The sequence below is a fragment of the Nematolebias whitei genome, chromosome 12 (assembly GCF_014905685.2).
Source record: "Nematolebias whitei isolate Nwh7 chromosome 12, NemWhi1, whole genome shotgun sequence".
Lineage (NCBI taxonomy): Eukaryota > Metazoa > Chordata > Actinopteri > Cyprinodontiformes > Rivulidae > Nematolebias > Nematolebias whitei.
The window spans coordinates 14,632,934-14,651,585 of NC_056509.1; the positions used below are offsets into that span (position 1 = coordinate 14,632,934).

General features: G+C 43.4%; 1 protein-coding gene across 1 annotated transcript in view; it reads left to right on the forward strand.

The window, feature by feature from the left end:
• rad51 (RAD51 recombinase) overlaps nt 1-18,652 on the forward strand; it is a 40,717-nt gene that overhangs the window by 18,652 nt on the left and 3,413 nt on the right. Inside the window, exons 4-8 of the mRNA XM_037685275.1 lie at nt 5,548-5,665; nt 5,734-5,825; nt 5,900-5,994; nt 6,085-6,198; nt 10,836-10,965. Coding sequence (XP_037541203.1) covers nt 5,548-5,665; nt 5,734-5,825; nt 5,900-5,994; nt 6,085-6,198; nt 10,836-10,965 — 549 coding nt within the window. The remainder of the gene's footprint in view (nt 1-5,547; nt 5,666-5,733; nt 5,826-5,899; nt 5,995-6,084; nt 6,199-10,835; nt 10,966-18,652) is intronic.

Sequence of the window (18,652 nt, forward strand, 5' to 3'; positions counted from 1 at the left end):
ATTATGGAATCTTCCACATCTGAGTGGAACTCTGACGGACTCACAACTCATATGAGCCCACCCGTGAGGTGAACGTGTGCTGCACTAAGTACCGTCACTACTCCGGACGTTTCCCAACCATCCTACGGAGACGCTAGAAATGGTAGCGTTAAATGGAACTCCGTACCAGCTGATTCATCTTCAGAGAGGTAACGAGTTGATTTCCTACCGAAGCGTACCGGGGCGAAACTGGGTTCGGATGGAGAGTGCCGTTCTTATACCGACACAATTTCCCTCACACACATTTTCTCTCCTTAAACTCCCTCAATTTCCCATCTTTAAAACTCTTCTATCGTGCCAGTAATCATCCAGATATTTTCAGAAATGTCTGTTGGTTTAAAGTTGCAAGGGAAATCATGGCCGTATGGTTTCCTAATTGTAAAGCTTGCTAACTAAGCTATGTTATTGTATTCAATTTTGCCAATTTAATGTAAATGTTTGATGTTAAACTTTGATTCTGTTAATAAATGACCGCATTCATCTGATGGGTCAAAGAAAATTAACGTCTCACGTTACATTTAATAATTCAATGCACAATAGAACTCAGTCCAGAAAAATGAAAGAATCCGTTTAATTTATGAATATATCACAGATATATGTTCATCTACAAGTTTAAACCAAAAAGTTCTATTTTTGTCTCATCAGACCACATGACCTTCTCCCATTCCTCCTCTGGATCATTCAGATGGTCATTTGCAAACTTCAGATGGGCTTTGACATGCGTTGGCTTGAGGAAGGGCACCTTGCGTGCACTGCAAGATTTTAATCCTTGACGGCGTAGAGTGTTACTGATTGTTTTCTTTGAGACTGTGGTCCCAGCTCTATTCAGGTAATTGACCAGGTCCTGCCGTGTAGTTCTGGGCTCATTTCTCACCTTCCTCAAGATCAATGATGCTCCACGAGGTGAGATCTTGCATGGCGCCCCAGACCGAGGGAGATTTTCCGTTATTTTGTATTTCTTCCATTTTCAAATAATTGCACCAACTGTTGTTGCCTTCTCACCAAGCTGCTTGCCTATTGTCCTGTAGCCCATCCCAGCCTTGTGCAGGTCTACAATTTTATCCCTGATGTCCTTACACAGCTCTCTGGTCTTGGGCATTGTGGAGATGCTGGAGTCTGATTGATTGAGTGTGTGGACAGGTGTCTTTTATACAGGTCACGAGTCCAAACAGGTGCAGTTAATACAGGTAATGGGTGGAGAACAGGAGGGCTTCTTAAAGAAGAACTAACATGTCTGTGAGAGCCAAAATTCTTACTGGTTGATAGATGATCAAATACTTATTTCACACAATAAAATGGAAATTAATTATTTAAAAATCATACATTGTATTTTTCTGGATTTTTGTTTTAGATTCCATCACTCACAGTTGAAGAGTACCTATGATAAAAAATTACAGTCATCTACAAGCTTTGCAAGTGGGAAAACCTGAAAAATCAACAGTGTATCAAATACTTGTTCTCCCCACTGTATGTGTCCTTGGCCCTCTTAATACCAGCAACCAGCTCTTTTCTTGTCCTACTCAGCTCCTCTGAGTTTCCAGACCTGAAGGCAGTGTTCCTGGCTTCCAGCAGGGTACGCACCTTTGCATTCAGCCAAGGTTTTCTGTTTGGGTAGCTTTTAACATTTCTGATAGTGGAGACGGTGTCAGTACATGTACTAATGTAACCCAGAACTGAGGATGTGTATTGGTCAAGATCAAGCGAACCTCCATTTTCAGCAGCTTCTCTGAAAACCTGCCAGTCTGTTGTCAGTCATATCTGTCAGATACCAAGATGGCCGCGCTCAGAGCAGTTGCAGCTTCACAGGCTCCCGGTACCATCCCAGTTTTTAGAAGTTTTGATATTGACTCTGTGCCTGACTCCGCGCGATTTATGCGTGTGAACTATAGCCGAACCGAACTGATGAGAATAGGAGCGGATTTGCCACGAAATATAGCAGAAATCAGCAACAAACTCAAAGCTACGCTCGGCAGAATGCAGATCTTAAAGTCATCTACCTGGAAGCTGCAGCAGAGGCGTTCCAGTGGGCAGAAGAGGAAGCGCTGCTCCCGGCTTAAGAGGAGAGGATGCCGGGCGGGGGTTATGGTGAGGCTACGAGCTAACGCTAAAGCCGGTAAACTCCCCATGCCGTCTCTCTTTCTGTCGAACGTCCGCTCGTTGGACAACAAGGTGGATTTACTTCGTCTGAGAGCGGGCGCCTCAGAAGAGATGAAGAAGTGTGCAGTGCTTTGCCTCACGGAAACGTGGATTACAAGTGAAACGCCGGACTCAGTCTTCCAGCTGGATGACAGACTTTTTTTTCGAGCGGACCGCTGCAGCGAGCTAACGGGGAAATCACGGGGGGGCGGAGTGTGCATTTACGTGAGTAAAAGTTGGTCCACGAACTGTACTGTTGTAAATAGCTCATGCTCGAAGGCTTTGGAGCAAATAACAGTGAAATGTCGGCCACATTATCTACCCCGAGAGTTCACAGTGACTTTTATCACAGTTGTTTACATTCCTCCGGACGCTAATGCTAATGAATCACTGCAGGAGTTCATGATATCATCAGCTCGCTGCAGAACAAACACCCCGAGGCTCTTTACATTGTAGCCGGAGACTTTAACCACGTGAATCTAAAGGAGTGTCTCCCAAGCTTTAATCAGCATGTGACGATTCCGACACGTGGAGACCGCACGCTGGACCGTGTTTACACGAACGTAAAAAATGCATACAAAGCCGAACCCCGCCCCCACCTAGGACTGTCAGACCACATCTCAATCTTCCTGGCTCCTGCTTACATGCCCCCGCTGAGACGCTCCAGACCGGTTCAAAAGAAAGTTAAATGCTGGATCCAGGACAGTGGCCCCATACTGAGAGATTGTTTTGATCGAACAGACTGGCAGGTTTTCAGAGAAGCTGCTGAAAATGGAGGTTCGCTTGATCTTGACCAATACACATCCTCAGTACTGGGTTACATTAGTACATGTACTGACACAGTCTCCACTATCAGAAATGTTAAAATCTACCCAAACAGAAAACCTTGGCTGAATGCAGAGGTGCGTACCCTGCTGGAAGCCAGGAACACTGCCTTCAGGTCTGGAAACTCAGAGGAGCTGAGTAGGACAAGAAAAGAGCTGGTTGCTGGTATTAAGAGGGCCAAGGCCACATATGCACAGAGGATCGAGGGTCAATTCATCTCACAAGACCCTCGGAGCATGTGGAGGGGCATTAAGTGCATAACGGATTATAAAGGAAGGAGTGAACAATGCCCCAAAGACCCATCTCTGCCTGATGCCCTCAACAAGTTCTATGCACGCTTTGAAGACCCGAACAGACCACCCAGCACCAGACTCACCTCACCACCGGATGAAGAGCATCTCAGCGTGACCTCAGCAGAAGTAAGGAGTACCTTCAGGAGGATTAATCCGCACAAAGCAACTGGCCCAGACAACATCCCCGGAAAAGTGTTGAAGGAATGTGCTGATCAGCTCTGTGAGGTGCTGGCAGACATCTTTAACACCTCACTTACCCTGGAGACAGTTCCCACCTGCCTGAAGACTGCCACCATCATCCCAGTCCCAAAAAGCTCTACAGTGACTGGTCTGAATGACTATCGGCCAGTGGCCCTCACCCCGATAGTCGCTAAATGCTTCGAAAAACTGGTCATGACTCACATAAAAACAACCATCAACATCAACGAGGACCCTCATCAGTACGCATACCGTGAGAACCGATCAACAGAGGATGCAATCTCCTCTGTGGTCCACACTGCGCTCAACCACCTGGAGCAGAAAAACTCTTACGTCCGTATGCTCTTTGTGGACTTCACATCCGCCTTCAACACCATGATCCCCCAAACCCTGATGGACAAACTATCCACACTAGGACTAAGCCCCTCCATCTGCAACTGGGTACTAGACTTTTTAACAAACAGACCACAGTTAGTGAGGATCCACAACCTCTCCTCCTCCACCATAACCCTCAGCACTGGCTCTCCTCAGGGATGTGTGTTGAGCCCCCTCCTGTTTACTCTGCTCACGTATGATTGTGCAGCTACCCATCCAGGCTGTCACATTGTAAAGTTTGCAGATGATACAGCGGTGGTGGGATGCATCACAAACGATGAGTCCAGCTACAGGCAGGAGGTGGAACACCTGGAGAGCTGGTGCAGAGAGAATAACCTTCACATCAATGTGAAGAAGACAAAGGAGATGATTGTGGACTTCAGAAGGAACAAAAACACCTACACCCCCCTGAACATAAGAGGATCTGCGGTGGAAGTGGTCTCCAGCTACAAGTACTTGGGTGTACACATGAATGACAACCTCAGCTGGAGCAACAACACCACCAGCCTGATCAAGAAAGCTCATCAGAGACTCTACTTCCTCAGACGGCTGAGGCGAGCTGGTCTGGGAAGCTCAGTCCTCACCTCCTTCTACAGGTGTGCAGTGGAGAGCATCCTGTGCTCGAGCATCAACGTGTGGCATGGAGGCTGCACAGCTGCAGAAAGAAAAGCTTTGCAGAGAGTGGTGAAGGCTGCACAGTAATCTGTCGGAATCAGCCTCCCCACCATCACAGACATCTACACCTCCAGATGCAGGAAGAGGGCCACCTGCATCATGAAGGACCCCACTCACCCAGCACACACACTTTTTGCCCCACTCCCCTCAGGAAGGAGGTTAAGGAGCATTAAGTGTAGAACCACTAGACTGAGGAACAGCTTCTACCCTGAGGCTGTTAGACTCATGAATCTTTAACTAGAATAATCACTGTGATAAACCATATCATGTTGCTGCTGATCTGTTTCATGTTGCTGCTGATCTGTTTCAATGTTGATGTGTTCATGCGTGCACATCTGCTCACACAGACTCATGTTCATGTTTGTGCTGATGTTCAATGTTTTGTTATGAGTGCTTAGTGTATATTTAGTTGATGTTTTTCTTAGTTCATATCTTAGATGTTATTACTGTTTTTCTTATACATTTTATTGTTGGATGTAACTGGGACCCTGTGTACATAATTTCGCTCCACCACATGTACCACATGAGGTGCGAATGACAATAAAGAAACTCTGACTCTGACTCTGATATGACAGTTTAGGTCAAAATACTATAATTTTAAAGCCACAGTACTATAGTTCATCATTTATGTGGCAACCCGACTGACATGGAAACTACAGCGTTTTCACGTTAACCCAACCCACTCTTTTTTTTTTGTTTATTACTCCCAATAAACGTTGAAAAAACACTAAAGTTTCCAGAGGTGATTCTTCTGTAAACGGGGCCTTATAGCAGGTAGATCACTTCGACTTGGTCATTTTAAAAGGAGCTCCATGATGGAAACATCTGGGCACTTCTGGGTTACAGTATGTCCAGGCATGGCTGATAAGTGTTTGTTTGTCTGTCAGGGTTTAGTGACAACCCCAGTCTGCTCCAGTGTTCACCAGTACCTGCCATGGTTCTCCTCTTCTAAATGGAGATATTTTCCAGCACCTGCCTGTCTGATTTGATTTTGCTCTGCTGGTAGGCTGAAGCAGCCAAACTGGTCCCTATGGGTTTCACCACAGCCACAGAGTTCCACCAGAGGAGAGCAGAGATCATCCAGATCTCCACAGGCTCCAAGGAGCTGGACAAACTGCTGCAGGGTGGGTGTCACTCTTGCTCAGCCTGAGCCATCTGTCAGTGGGGGGGTCTAAACTGTGCTCCTGTGCAGGTGGGATTGAGACGGGCTCCATCACAGAGATGTTCGGAGAGTTTCGGACGGGGAAGACTCAGCTGTGCCACACTCTGGCTGTTACCTGTCAGGTAGGCTCTCCTGAGTTAGTACTGATGGAGGAGGATCTGCAGGTGACCTGAAGGTGTCTGTGCTTCGACTGCAGCTGCCTATTGATCAGGGGGGAGGAGAGGGAAAGGCCATGTACATCGACACTGAGGGGACCTTCAGACCAGAGAGGCTCCTCGCTGTGGCTGAGAGGTGACGTGCTGTGTCGGAAAATCAGACGTTTTTTTTGTATTTCACCTTTAAAGTTGACTGTAGATATATTGTTCTTCCTTCCTCGCTCAGGTATGGGCTGGTAGGGAGTGATGTTTTAGACAACGTAGCCTACGCCCGTGCCTTCAACACCGACCATCAGACTCAGCTGCTCTACCAAGCTTCTGCCATGATGGCCGAGTCCAGGTCAGTCCCAACACTCGTGCTATGTCGTCTGGACACTTCACAGCTACCGTCAGAAAAACTCATTGATGTGCTCAGACATCAGAGGAACAAGAGGAATGATACTCCTGGGCATTTGTGGGGGCTGTGAGGCGTTCAGCTTCAGCTCCTTTTCAAGAAACTTTATTGACCGTTTGTGCATGTATACCCAGGCTGAGCACATGTAAAGCACTTGAGTCAGTCGGTGTAAGAAAGAAAGTTTAAACACTTAAATCCAACCTTATAACACAACTGGAAATCTATACAAACAAATGTGGCGCACAACTGTTTCTTCACAAATACTTCTTTAGTTTTTCACTGGCGGGCAGAAGCTGCTGTGAAGACGTGTTTTGTGCATGACAACGCTCTCCACTCTGCTTTTTATCCTGTAAAAATGAGGGGTGAGTGTTCGGCACCTCATGATTTGACTCCATTACACTAATCATAACACATTTCTCAACACATTGTCTGCGTGGGGTCTCTGCAGCTGAGATCAAATGTCAGAAGGCAGCTTATGATCTTTATCCATCTTCTACTGCTTATTTATCATTGGAGCACAGAGGCAGCAGGTCCAGGAGAGAAACTCAGCAGCAACACATTCCAGCTCATTCTGGGGGGCTCGAGGCATTCCCAGGCCAGAGAAGAAACACCATCCCTCCCGGAGATCCTCTTGCCAGAAAGATGTGCCTGGAAGACCTCTAAAGGGAGGCGTCCTAATCAGATGAATCACCTCCATTGACTCCTTTAGATGAGGAGGAGCAGCTGCTCTACTCTGAGCTCCCCCCACATGACAGAGCTCCTCACCTTATCTCTAAGGCTGAGGCCCCCCACCCTACAAAGAAAGCCCATTTCGTCCACTTGTATCTGATATCTGGTTCTTTCAGTCCTGATCCAGACCTCATGACCACAGGTGATGGCTGGAATGTAGACAGACCAGTAAAACCAGAGCTTTGCCTTTTAACCCAGCTCTACCTTCACCAAAACAGACCAAAGCAACACCCTCATTACTGAGGATGAGGCTCCAATCTGTAGATCCATCTCCCGCTCCATCCTGCCATCACCCATGAACAAGATGCCCAGACACCTGAACTCCTCCACCTGAGGATGACATTCATCTGAAACGGTGAAACTGAAAGATGAATTAAAATAACAGATTATTTTACATGGAAACACCGATTTTTATGCAGAATAAAGATTACACTTACAACTGGTACACAGATATTTCATTGTCCTTCCTGAAGACAGTCGTGTGAGGATAGCTTCAGTTCTCACTGAGGGGACACAGCAGGTAATAATGTCCTGAGAGCGCATGCTGTAGCTGCACTCACACGGAGACATGTAGGAGGAGATGTATGAAGGCAACAGACCAAGAAGTTATTTAAAGATGAAAATGTACAGTGGGAGAGTCTGCATGAAGTTAATGATGTCCAGTGAACCAGTGAATACAGGGTGCAGTGGTGAGTACGATAATCACAGCCAGTTATGAATCTTAGTGCACAACCATGACAACTTCTCATTAATTCTGTTCCTGTGTCAAATAAGCACGAGATCCTGAACTGTTTCAACAAACATTTTGTTGCTTCTAGTTCTTTATTTGACACAGTTACTAATGGAAAATCAGCCACTTCACTTAATAATCAAACTTCTACAAATCAAATCCCTCCTGCAAGTCAATCCTCAGTTAATCACACCTTCTCTTTTTCTCCATTCTCAGTCAGTGAGGTCAATAAACTGTTAAAAGATCTTGACCCTAAAAAATCTGCAGGTCCTCATGAACTTCCACCTTATTTTTTAAGGCTGGCTGCTCATATCATCACAGTCCCTGTGACCCACATCTTCAATCTCTCCATAAGCCAAAACTCCATTCCAGATGCTTGGAAAACAGCCTTTGTTCTTCCTTTGCTGAAGGGAGGTGACCCCACCTCACTGAACAACTATTGACCACTCTCTAAACTCTGCATTTTAGCCAAGGTTCTAGAAAAACGAATAAACTCTCAAATCAAAAATTACCTGGACTCATTTAACATCTTACTTCCCCATCAATCTGGTCTCAGGAAACAACACAGCACAACCACTGCTTCACTGAAGGTTCTTAATGACATTGTTGAAGCACTGGATGCTAAGGATTATTGTGCCACACTTTTCTTAGACCTGTCTAAAGCTTTTGACACTGTGGATCATAACATCTTGTGTCATAAACTCTCAGAAATTGGTTTCTCAGAACACACCATTGGTTGGTTCTCTATCTCTCAGACCAGAGGCAATGTGTTCAACATAATGGTACTTCCTCCAGTTATTTAACAGTCAACAATGGTGTACCACAAGGCTCAGTCTTAAAACCCACCCTCTTTACAATCTACATACATAATGTAGGTAAAAACGTGCCTAATGCATCCATACATTTTTATGCTGAGGACACAGTTGTTTATTGTTGATCTCAAACAGTTGATAAGGCTTTCCAGCTTTTGAAATCTTCATTCAACATCATCCAGACAGATTTGTTCCGCCTCAAACTTGCCCTAAATGCCGACAAAACCAAAGGGATGCTTTTTTAAAATAGGAAGTTGGTCCCAGCAGTTCTTCCTCTGATCTCATCCTCAAATGGTGTTTGTTGATTCCTATAAATATTTGGGTATCTTGGTCGACTTGCATCTCTCTTTTAAGCTCCATGTGGAAAACTTGGTAAAGAAACTAAAAGTTAAACTGGGTTTAAAAAAGTTCAATCTGGTTCTCTGGACATTCAGAAAAACAAAACAAAGCAAAAAAATATTTTGTTTTTTGTTTTTCTGAATGTCCAGAGGACCAGATTGAACTTTTTTGGATTTTTCTACCTGGATTATTGAGCATGCATCAGGATATTAAACTGGGTTTCTTTTTCAGAAACCGATCCTGTCTAACTCTGAATGTTAGGAAACACCTTGTATCTGTGACCTTCCTTCCCTCCATTGATTACGGTGACATTATTTACATGAACGCTCCTACAAGAACCCTGCAGATGTTGGATGCTGTCTATCATGGTGCACTAAGATTCATAACTGGCTGTGATTATCGTACCACCACTGCACTCTGTATTCACTGGTTAACTGGACATCATTAACGTCACGCAGACTCTCTCACTGGTACATTTTCATCTTTAAATCGCATTTTGGTCTGCTGCCTTCATACATCTCCTCCTTCATGTCTCTGCGTGAGTGCAGCTACAGCATGCGCTCTCAGGACATTATTACCTGCAGTGTTCCCTCAGTGCGAACTGAACTAGGCAAAAGGGCCTTCTCCTACTCTGCTCCTGTTTCTTGGAATATCTTACAAAAAGATCTGAAGCTCTCGACCTTGACCTCTCTAAGTGACTTTAAGAATCTGTTGGACTCCTGGCAGGGACCAATGCAGACATGTTCCTCTTTTTAGTTTTCTACATTCGCCTTAGAATCGAGCTGTTTTCTGTTACTTTTCTTTTCTTTTTACTTTTATTTTTTTTTAGCCATCCTATTTGTTAAAAAAAAAAAAAAAGTGTGACTTTTTATAACTGTTTATTGTTGTCGCTGTTGTCCATTGTTGTCATCATTCTTTGTTGAAATCAGGTCTCTCTTGTAAATGAGTCCTCGAGGCTCAGTGGGATTTACCTGTCTAAATAAAGGTTGAATGAATGAATGAATGAATGATAGACAGCATCCAACATCTGCAGGGTGCTTGTAGGAACGTTCATATAGATAATGTCACTGTAGTCAATGGAGGGAAGTAAAGTCACGGTTACAAGGTGTTTTCTAGCATTCAGTTAGACAGGATCTATTTCTGAAAAAAAAACAATAACTTTCATCCTTCCGGATCGAAGGCGAAACGTTTCACAAGAAAAAGAAACTGTCCAGATGACCTGACTGAAAAATGTTGGATTGTATACCTGGATTATTGAGCATGGACTTTTTTTGGTTTGAACCAGTCTGACATGACTGTCGACGAAGAAGAGGGCCAGCAACTGAGGAGGGGGTGTGCCAAGACACCATCTTAGCACCAACATAACTGGTTTGTTCCACTTTGGAGTAAGCTGTTGGGGGAAGAATCAGTTTTGTGTTTCCTTGACTGATGAAGCCTTCCGGATCGAAGGCTAAACGTTTCAGCACAAAAAAAAGAAACTTTCCAGATGACCTGACAGAAAGATGTTGGATTGTATACCTGGATTATTGAGCATGGACTTTGTTAAATAACTTTCAGTTTCTCTATCAAGTTTTCAACATGAAGCTTAAAAGAGAGATGTGCATGGACCCAGATACCCAGGTATTTATAAGAATCAACTCAATAGGAGCACCATTTGAAGATAAAATTGAGTGAATAACTGCTGGGTCTGACCCTGTTTGAGAACAACATCCCTTAGGTTTTGTCTGGATTTAGCACCAGTTTGAGACAAAACAAATCTGACTGGATGATGTCGAAAGCGGATTTCAAAATCTGGAAAACTTTAATAACTGTTCTAGCTCGACAATAAACGACTGTATCATCAGCATAGAAATGTAAGGATGCATCAGGGATGCTCTGACCTACACTGAACTCATTGAACAACCTATGTGACCTGGTTTTGGTTGAACACGTGGGAGCAAATTTTTCAGGAAGTGTTCCCCTCCCTCCTGCAGGTATGCTCTGCTGATAGTGGACAGCGCCACAGCTCTGTACAGAACAGATTACTCGGGCCGAGGGGAGCTGTCAGCCCGACAGGGACACCTGGGTCGGTTCCTGCGCATGCTGCTTCGGCTGGCAGATGAGGTAATTCACCAGAGCCACCTGACACCCATCTGAAGCTGCTGAAGCTTGTATAGGTTTTACAAAGTGAGTGATGGTGACTAAAGTAAAACCAGCAGGGTACAGTCCAGAGGAACATCTAGTACTACTGATGGGGCAGTAAGTCTGACAGAATCAGATTCACACACCTGAACAAGAAGCTGTACAAACACACCTTCAGGCTTTTGAGGAGGAAGTCTTCTGGGGGCCTCACTTTGGAGAGTTGACTCAAACCCCTAGTCATCGTGGCCATTCTGATGCTTGACAGCTTGATTTTAAACGTTACGTCTACAAACGTGTTTTAGTCATCAGATCAAAACCCAAACAAATGGTGCTGTTCACCTGAGCAGCTCCTGATGCAGTTCAATAATCAGGCCAACTCCCCGCGATAAACGAGGGACTACTGTACACAGGCCACAGTGGGAAGGAATGACTCAATTCAATTCAAAGTTTATTTATATGGCACATTTAAAAAAATCATAGCTGACCAAAGTGCTTCACAAGAATACATCGTAGATAAAATATGGTAAAATATGATAAACAAAATAAAATTGAGTTTAATAAAAATAAAAGTATGATAAATTTTGCAGTAAAATACCAATAAAACAATAGTACTGCAAGCAGCATTGGAGGCCCTCGCAGCAAAGCGCCGCTCCGGCCTTACGGCAACCGCGGGAGCTCCAGCTAGTCCACCCAGTCGCCATCATGAATGCTCTTGTGCCAATCCCGCATGCGTTCACCACGGAGCGCATTTCCTGAATCTTCGACATCGCCTTCCGTCCATGTCGTTACTTGTCCAGCTGCAGGTCTTACAAGTATAGATGAAATCTGACCTTCCAGACAGGAGATATGGTGTCTTCCTGTGTTGTTGCGAATGTTTGACAAGCACTTCCTTGCGAATGTTTGACAAGCACTTCCTTTATGCTTTTCAACATGTCGTGTGGTAATCAACAGTTAGCGAACAAAGTTTCAGTCTAATATCTTACACAGTACGAAGCTGGAAGTGTCATCCAATAATTGACAGTTTTTTCTCTGAGTAGGTGGGGCTTAAGTGATGTCATGAATCAACAATACCCATGTGTCTACAAGTGCTCACTTATGAAGCACAAAAGCTCAGGTTCAGATTGGATGATGTATCACTGAGATATAACTTGAAATAATGTAGGAGGCGCACTTGAGATCAATGTGTCTAAAAGTCCTCACTGATGACGCACAATAAATCTGGTGCAGATCGGATGTTGTATCACTGAGCTATAACTGTAGGAATAATGTAGGTGGCACTGTGGAGGCTATTGGCCACTTATCATGGATACCTGTTCAAGGGGTGGATAGTGATCGATCATAGTGATTTTGGTGCACCTCGGTTGAAATCTGCAATTTAGAGCTAAACATATTGCAATGGCGTCACTTCTTAATTCGCCACGCCCACATCCTCCAGCAAAAACAGTTTGCGCTTTAAATCAAGTCAGACCATATTATCTGTCTTCTAACACAGGATCATCCTGATTAGGTCAATGTTGTCCAAAAGGGAGCATTCCAAGTTAAAAAGAGACTTCCTGTTTTGAGGGGGCAGGGCTTTAATGACGTCAAAATATGACACAGTGGATGGTGGGGCATCCAACAGGGATGAGTCATGCCAAGTTTCGTGCATTTCGGTCTTTCAATGTGAAAGTTATAGTGTTTTGAACTTTATCGCGTGAAGCGACAGTTTGAGACCTGGCCACACCCCTTTATCATATACCAAAACGCAAGTTTTAGATAACGTGTACTCGCCAATGTCTTAAAGGCATATCAACCAAGTTTGAAGGCAATCCTTCAAAATTTCTAGGAGGAGTTTGTTAAAATTTGCAATTAGAAATGCCTAAAAATGACCCTTTGACCCAAAATGGACGACTTCCTGTTGGTTTTGGCTAGGGCTCCAAGAGACATTTTCATAGGTCCTGAGAAGATACAGCTGTACATCGAGTTTCAGAATTATTGGTCAAAAAAAGGCTTGGGGCTGGGGTTTTAAAATATTCTAGGGAGTGCTATGGAGGCTATTGGCCACTTATTATGGCTTCCTGTTCAAGGGGTGGATAATAATTGATCATACTGATGTTGGTGCACCTCGGTTCCAAACTGTGGAATTTGGAGCCAAACATATGGCGACGGCATTACGTGTTACTTCGCCACGCCGCGCCTCCCACATGCTCCAACCAAAACTGTCAGTGTTGGAAAGCAAGTTACAGCACCACGTCTTCGGTCACTGGATACACTAGCATGCTGATCAGGTAACGGGTTAGATAGGGATCGTTCAACGTAAAACTTTATACTTCCTGTTGTCAGGGGGTGTGGCTTAAGTGATGTCATGATTTGACCGTTCTGTCTTGCAGGGGACCGGATGTGGATCAATCACTGAAGGTTTGATGTCTCAGTTTTCTTGTAGGAGTTAAGAAGCGTATCGTTTTTCATGGCGAGATGTCAAACTTTGAGGTCTGGCCCCGCCCCTTCAGCATTCTCCATCTTGGGAAATTGGACAAGTCTACCAAGTGTCATGCTTCTAAGACAAACTAAGGTTATTGCGTAGGGTATTTTGAAAACTGCCAGATGGTGCTCTTGGTCTGTTTATAGAGAGCTCCATTCATTTTCAATGAGAGCCAAAATGGCAGAAAAGGCTAAATATCTCCAAAAGCTAAAGTTGCATCAATAATCAAAGTCATAGCCATATTGTCCTGAAATAACTGAACGTTTTGATATATGAACTGTTCATATAGCACTAAACCTGTGGGAGTAGATAGTTTCCAAAAAACGTTCGGAATAATGATAGCAACTTTTTGGAAAACAATGGTGTGAATGCCTTTACAGGCATTCACACAACTAGAGAAATTGCATTTCCTATGAAAATGCATGTGTGAATGCTTATTGCTAAGGAATGTGCTGAAATACAGCTGCAACTAGAGAAATTGCATTTCCTGCGAAAATGCACGTGTGAATGCCTTTTGCTCAATAATTATCTTAAAACTGCTGAATAGTAGCTAAAGAAGCATAAAAAAGCTTAAATTAGCAGAAGGAAGCAGAAAGAGCAACACGTTTCCTAATTAGGCTGAAAAAAAAAATGAGCGCAAAAAGTTGAAAAAAGCTGAAATTGGACAAATACAGCTGAATAGTAGCTAAAACAAGCAGAAAGAAGCTTAAATTAACAGAAGGAAGTGGGTAGAGCATGGTTTTGCTTAATTAGGCTGAAAAAAGTTAGATTGATTTTTAAAAAAATGTGGAATTAGCTGAAAAAGCTGAAATTAGCATAAAACAGCTAAATAGTAACTGAAATAGCCAAATTAGCTGAAAGGAGCATAACAAGCTGAAATTAGCAGAAATAAGTTAGAAGATGTACAAAAATGTTGAAGTAAGCTGAATAAAGCTGGAAAAAAGCACATAACAGCTGAAATTAGCTGAATTTGTTGATTTTCATTCAACATCTATTAGGGATCGTTATCATCTACCAATATGCCAAGTTTCATCTGAGTAGCTATAAAAATGGCAGAGTTATCATAGTTTCTCTATAAAACAGCTGAATTGTAGCTAAAGAAATGCAGAAAGAAGCTTAAATTTCCAAAAGGAAGTGGAGGAAGCTTAAGTGTGCTGACTAAGGCTGAAACAGGCAAAAATTAGCACAATAAAGTTGAAATTATTTGCGAAAAGCTGGAATTAGCTAAAAACAGCTAAATAGTAGCTAAAACAAGCAGAAAGAAGCTTCAGTTACTAGTAGGATGTCAGAGGAACACGTTTTTGCTGAATTAGGCTGACAAAAGTTTAAATGATTGCAAAAAAAATGTGGAATTAGCTGATAAAGATTAAATTTGCATGAAAACAGCTAAATGCTAGCTGAAATAGCTGAAACATCCAGAAATAAGCTTAAAGGAGCAGAACAAGCATAAATTAGCATAAATAAGTTTGAAAAAGCACAAAAATGTTGATTTTTAGCAGAATGAAGCTGAAAGGACCACAAAACAGTTAAAAAAAACAGCTGAAATTAGCTGAACTAGCTGAATTTTGTTTAAAATTTTGAGAAAGGAAGCTGAATGAACCTTAACCAGGTCTAAATGTGAAAGTAGTAGTACCAGGTTATAAATAATTCAAAAGTTATGAAGGATGTAAAATGAGCTCCATTCATTTTCAATGAGATCAAATATGCCAGAAAAGGCTAAATATCTCAAAAAGCTAAAGTTGCACCAATACCAAAGGTCATAGAAGACATGTCCTGAAATAGCTGAATGTTATGATGTATGATTTGTTGAAATAGCACAAAAACTGTGGGAGTAGTTAGATGCCGAAAAACGTACGGAAGAAAAAGTGAATCACTATAGTGTGAATGCCTAATAGGCATTCACACAATTAGCTTAAAGCATGCTGAATAGTAGCTAAAGAAATTAGAAACTAGAGAATTTGCATTTCCTGCAAAAATGCACGTGTGAATGCCATTTAAGGCCCTCTCAGCAAAGCACCGCTCCGGCCATGCCGCGACCGCAGGAGGTTCAGCCCCTCCACCCAGTCACCATCGCGAACGCTGTCATGCCAATCCCACACACAATCACCACGTTGTGCATTTCCTGAATGTTTGACATCGCCTTCTGTCCATTTCAGTACTAGTCCAGCTCCAGGTCTTACAAGTATACGTGAAATCCGACCTTCCAGACAGGAGTTATTGTGACTTCCTGTTTTGTTGCGAATGTTTGACGAGCACTTCATATATGCTTTTCCACATGTCGTGTGGTAATCAACAGTTACAGTTTAAGTTGTATAAATTACACAGGGCCAAGCTGGAAGAGTCACCCAATAATTGACAGTTTATTCTCTGAGTGGGTGGGCCTTAAGTCATGTCATGAATCAACAATACCAATGTGTCTGTAGGTGTTCACTGATGAAGCACAAAAAATTCCGTTCAGATCGGATGATGTATCACTGAGATATTACTATTGGAATAATGTAGGGGGCACACTCGAGTCAAATGTTAACAAAAACAAAATTGTGTCTAGAATGTGTCTACAAGTGCTCACTCATCATGCACAAAAAAATCTGGCGCATATCAGATGATATGTCACTGAGATATAACTGTTGGAATAATCTAGGGGGTGCACTTGAGTCAAAAGTTAAACAACAATAAGAATACGTGTAAAAGTGCTCACTGATCAAGCACAAAAAATCTGGTGCAGATCAGATGATGTATGGCCAAGATATAAATGTAATTATAATTTAGGGGGCGCTATAGAGGCTATTGGCCACTTCTCATGGATTCCTGTTCAAGGGGTGGATAATGATCGATCATACTGATTTTGGTACACCTCGGCTCAAATCTGTGGAATTTAGAGCCAAACGTATTGCGATGGCGTTACGTTTTACTTAGCCACTCCACGCCGCCACATGCTCCACCCAAAACTGTCAGTGTTGAAAAGCAAGTTACACCAGCATGTCTTCGGTCACTGGACACACTGTCATGCTGATTAGATCACAGGGGTCAGCTTGGGATGTTAAATGTAAAACTTTACACTTCCTGTTGTCAGGTGGCGTGGCTTAATTAATTTCATGATTTGACCATTCAGTCTTGCAAGGGACCTGATGTGGATCAATCACTGAAGGTTTGATGTTTCAGACAGTCTTTGTTTATGAGCTATTAGTGTTTTGTTTTTCATGGCAAAAGGTCAAACTTTCAGGTCTGGCCCCGCCCCTTCAGCATGCTCCATCTTGAAGAATTGGACAAGTCTACCAAGTGTCATGCTTCTAAGACAAACTAAGGTAAATACGTAGGGTATTTGGAAAACTGCCAGATGGCACTCTTGGTCTGATTATAAAAAGCTCCATTCATTTTCAATGAGAGCCAAAATGGCAGAAAAGACTAAATATCTCCAAAAATTAAAGTTGCATCAATAATCAAAGTCATAGCCATATTGTCCTGAAATAACTGAACGGTTTGATATATGAACTGTTCATATAGCACTAAACCTGTGGGAGTAGAGAGCTTCCAAAAAATGTTCAGAATAATGATAGCAACTAGGATAATAATGAATATAAACAGAAAAACAATGGTGTGAATGCCTTGATTGCATTCACATGTAGTGGACTAGGCCTCCGACCTTCATGGGACAGGAACTGTTATTTCATTGATTTGAATCCAGAAATACAAATTAGCTCATCCAGAGACTGTCTAATTGTATCCTGAAGCAATCAATTGAAAGAACACTCTTCTTTTATATTGTCATTACTATTTTACAATATCTTGATAAATCAGAAGTGTGTTTAGTTCATACCATTTCTAAATGTTGAAGTGAACCACTCATTTTAAATCAACTGTAAAACAGTATTAATGATTTTTTAATCCTCATTTAAATTAGAAATCAAGTTAAAAGTCTATTTTACAAAGTAATTATGCATTTTTTTATCTTCTGTCTAAATGGCGGGCGGTCGGCTGGGGGTGCGTGCTTGGTTGTTGGCGGTGTGTGGGGGGTGGTTGGTGGCGTGTCCTCTTCATGGTGGGGGGGTGTCCTGTCGGCGGGGCATGGCCTGGGCCGGTTCTGGGGTATTGGCTCTTCTCCGCTCAAGAATGAATGGGTTTACCTCCTGGGTTTGGGCATGGGCTGCCCCCTGTAGAGGGTGGGTACATGTCTTGGACCTGGGGGGTTTAGAGTGTGTATCGGGAATAAGAATGAAATGTATCGTTATTGTATGTCTTTGAGTGAATGAATGTGAGATTGAGGTTGGGATAGTGTGATTGTGTCTGTGTATGAATGGATATTTGTTAGGCCAAGACTCGGACTGCCCCCTCTTTGATACAACTGGGGGTGCTTGGCATCGCGCCCCTATCGCGCGGCCCCCTGGTGGGGTGTGCCCTTGCCTGCCGGCGCGCTTGGGGCCCTTGGTATCGGGGGCTGGGCGCTTGGGCGTGTGTCGGCTCGGCCTGGTGTCTGCCTGGTGGGGCTCGGGTCCTCTGGCCCTGTCAGGCCTTGGCCTGGGTGGTGTGAGTCCTCGGTGCCCGGGCCTCGGTGCCTAGACCTGGACCTACATCGGTGCGGCGGGTGCCGACGGGGGCCTATGAGTTTGTCGCTGTTGGCCCCGGGGGGTCACTGTATGTGGTTGCTGGTGGGGATCTTCCGGTTCTCCCCTGTGGTCCGTTCTGGGGGGTGGGTGAGTGGTTCGTCCTGTGTGGGTGGCTCTGGGGGCTCCGCGGTCGGGGTCCCTCCTGGGGTCTTGGACTCTGGTCCCCCCTTTTTCGTCTGCCTCTGGTCTTGGGGGTCGGGTCTCTGCTGCTTCACAGTTACTAATAAATGTTCTATTAGAGAAGCCTTAAACACTTATGCATGCTCACAACCACACACAAATAGAAGCAGGGATGCTTATGTAGGCTTTATATGTAGATATATAGATATGTATGTGAGTGTATATTCATGTGTATGTATGTATGTATGTATATAGGCGTAGGTATGGGTATATATATTTATGGAAACTTACTGCAAAGCCATGAATATTTTAAGTTCTTTATACATATGTATTTTGTTGCTGTGTTTTGTCATGTTCTTTGCAGGTGAACAGACAGTGGCCGGGTGTTTTGAAGTGTGCTCTATTTGTATATATTTCTTATATTTTGGAGTCTTACTTTGTCTTTTCTTTCTTTCTATCCTATTGGAAAAAAAAAAAAAAAAAA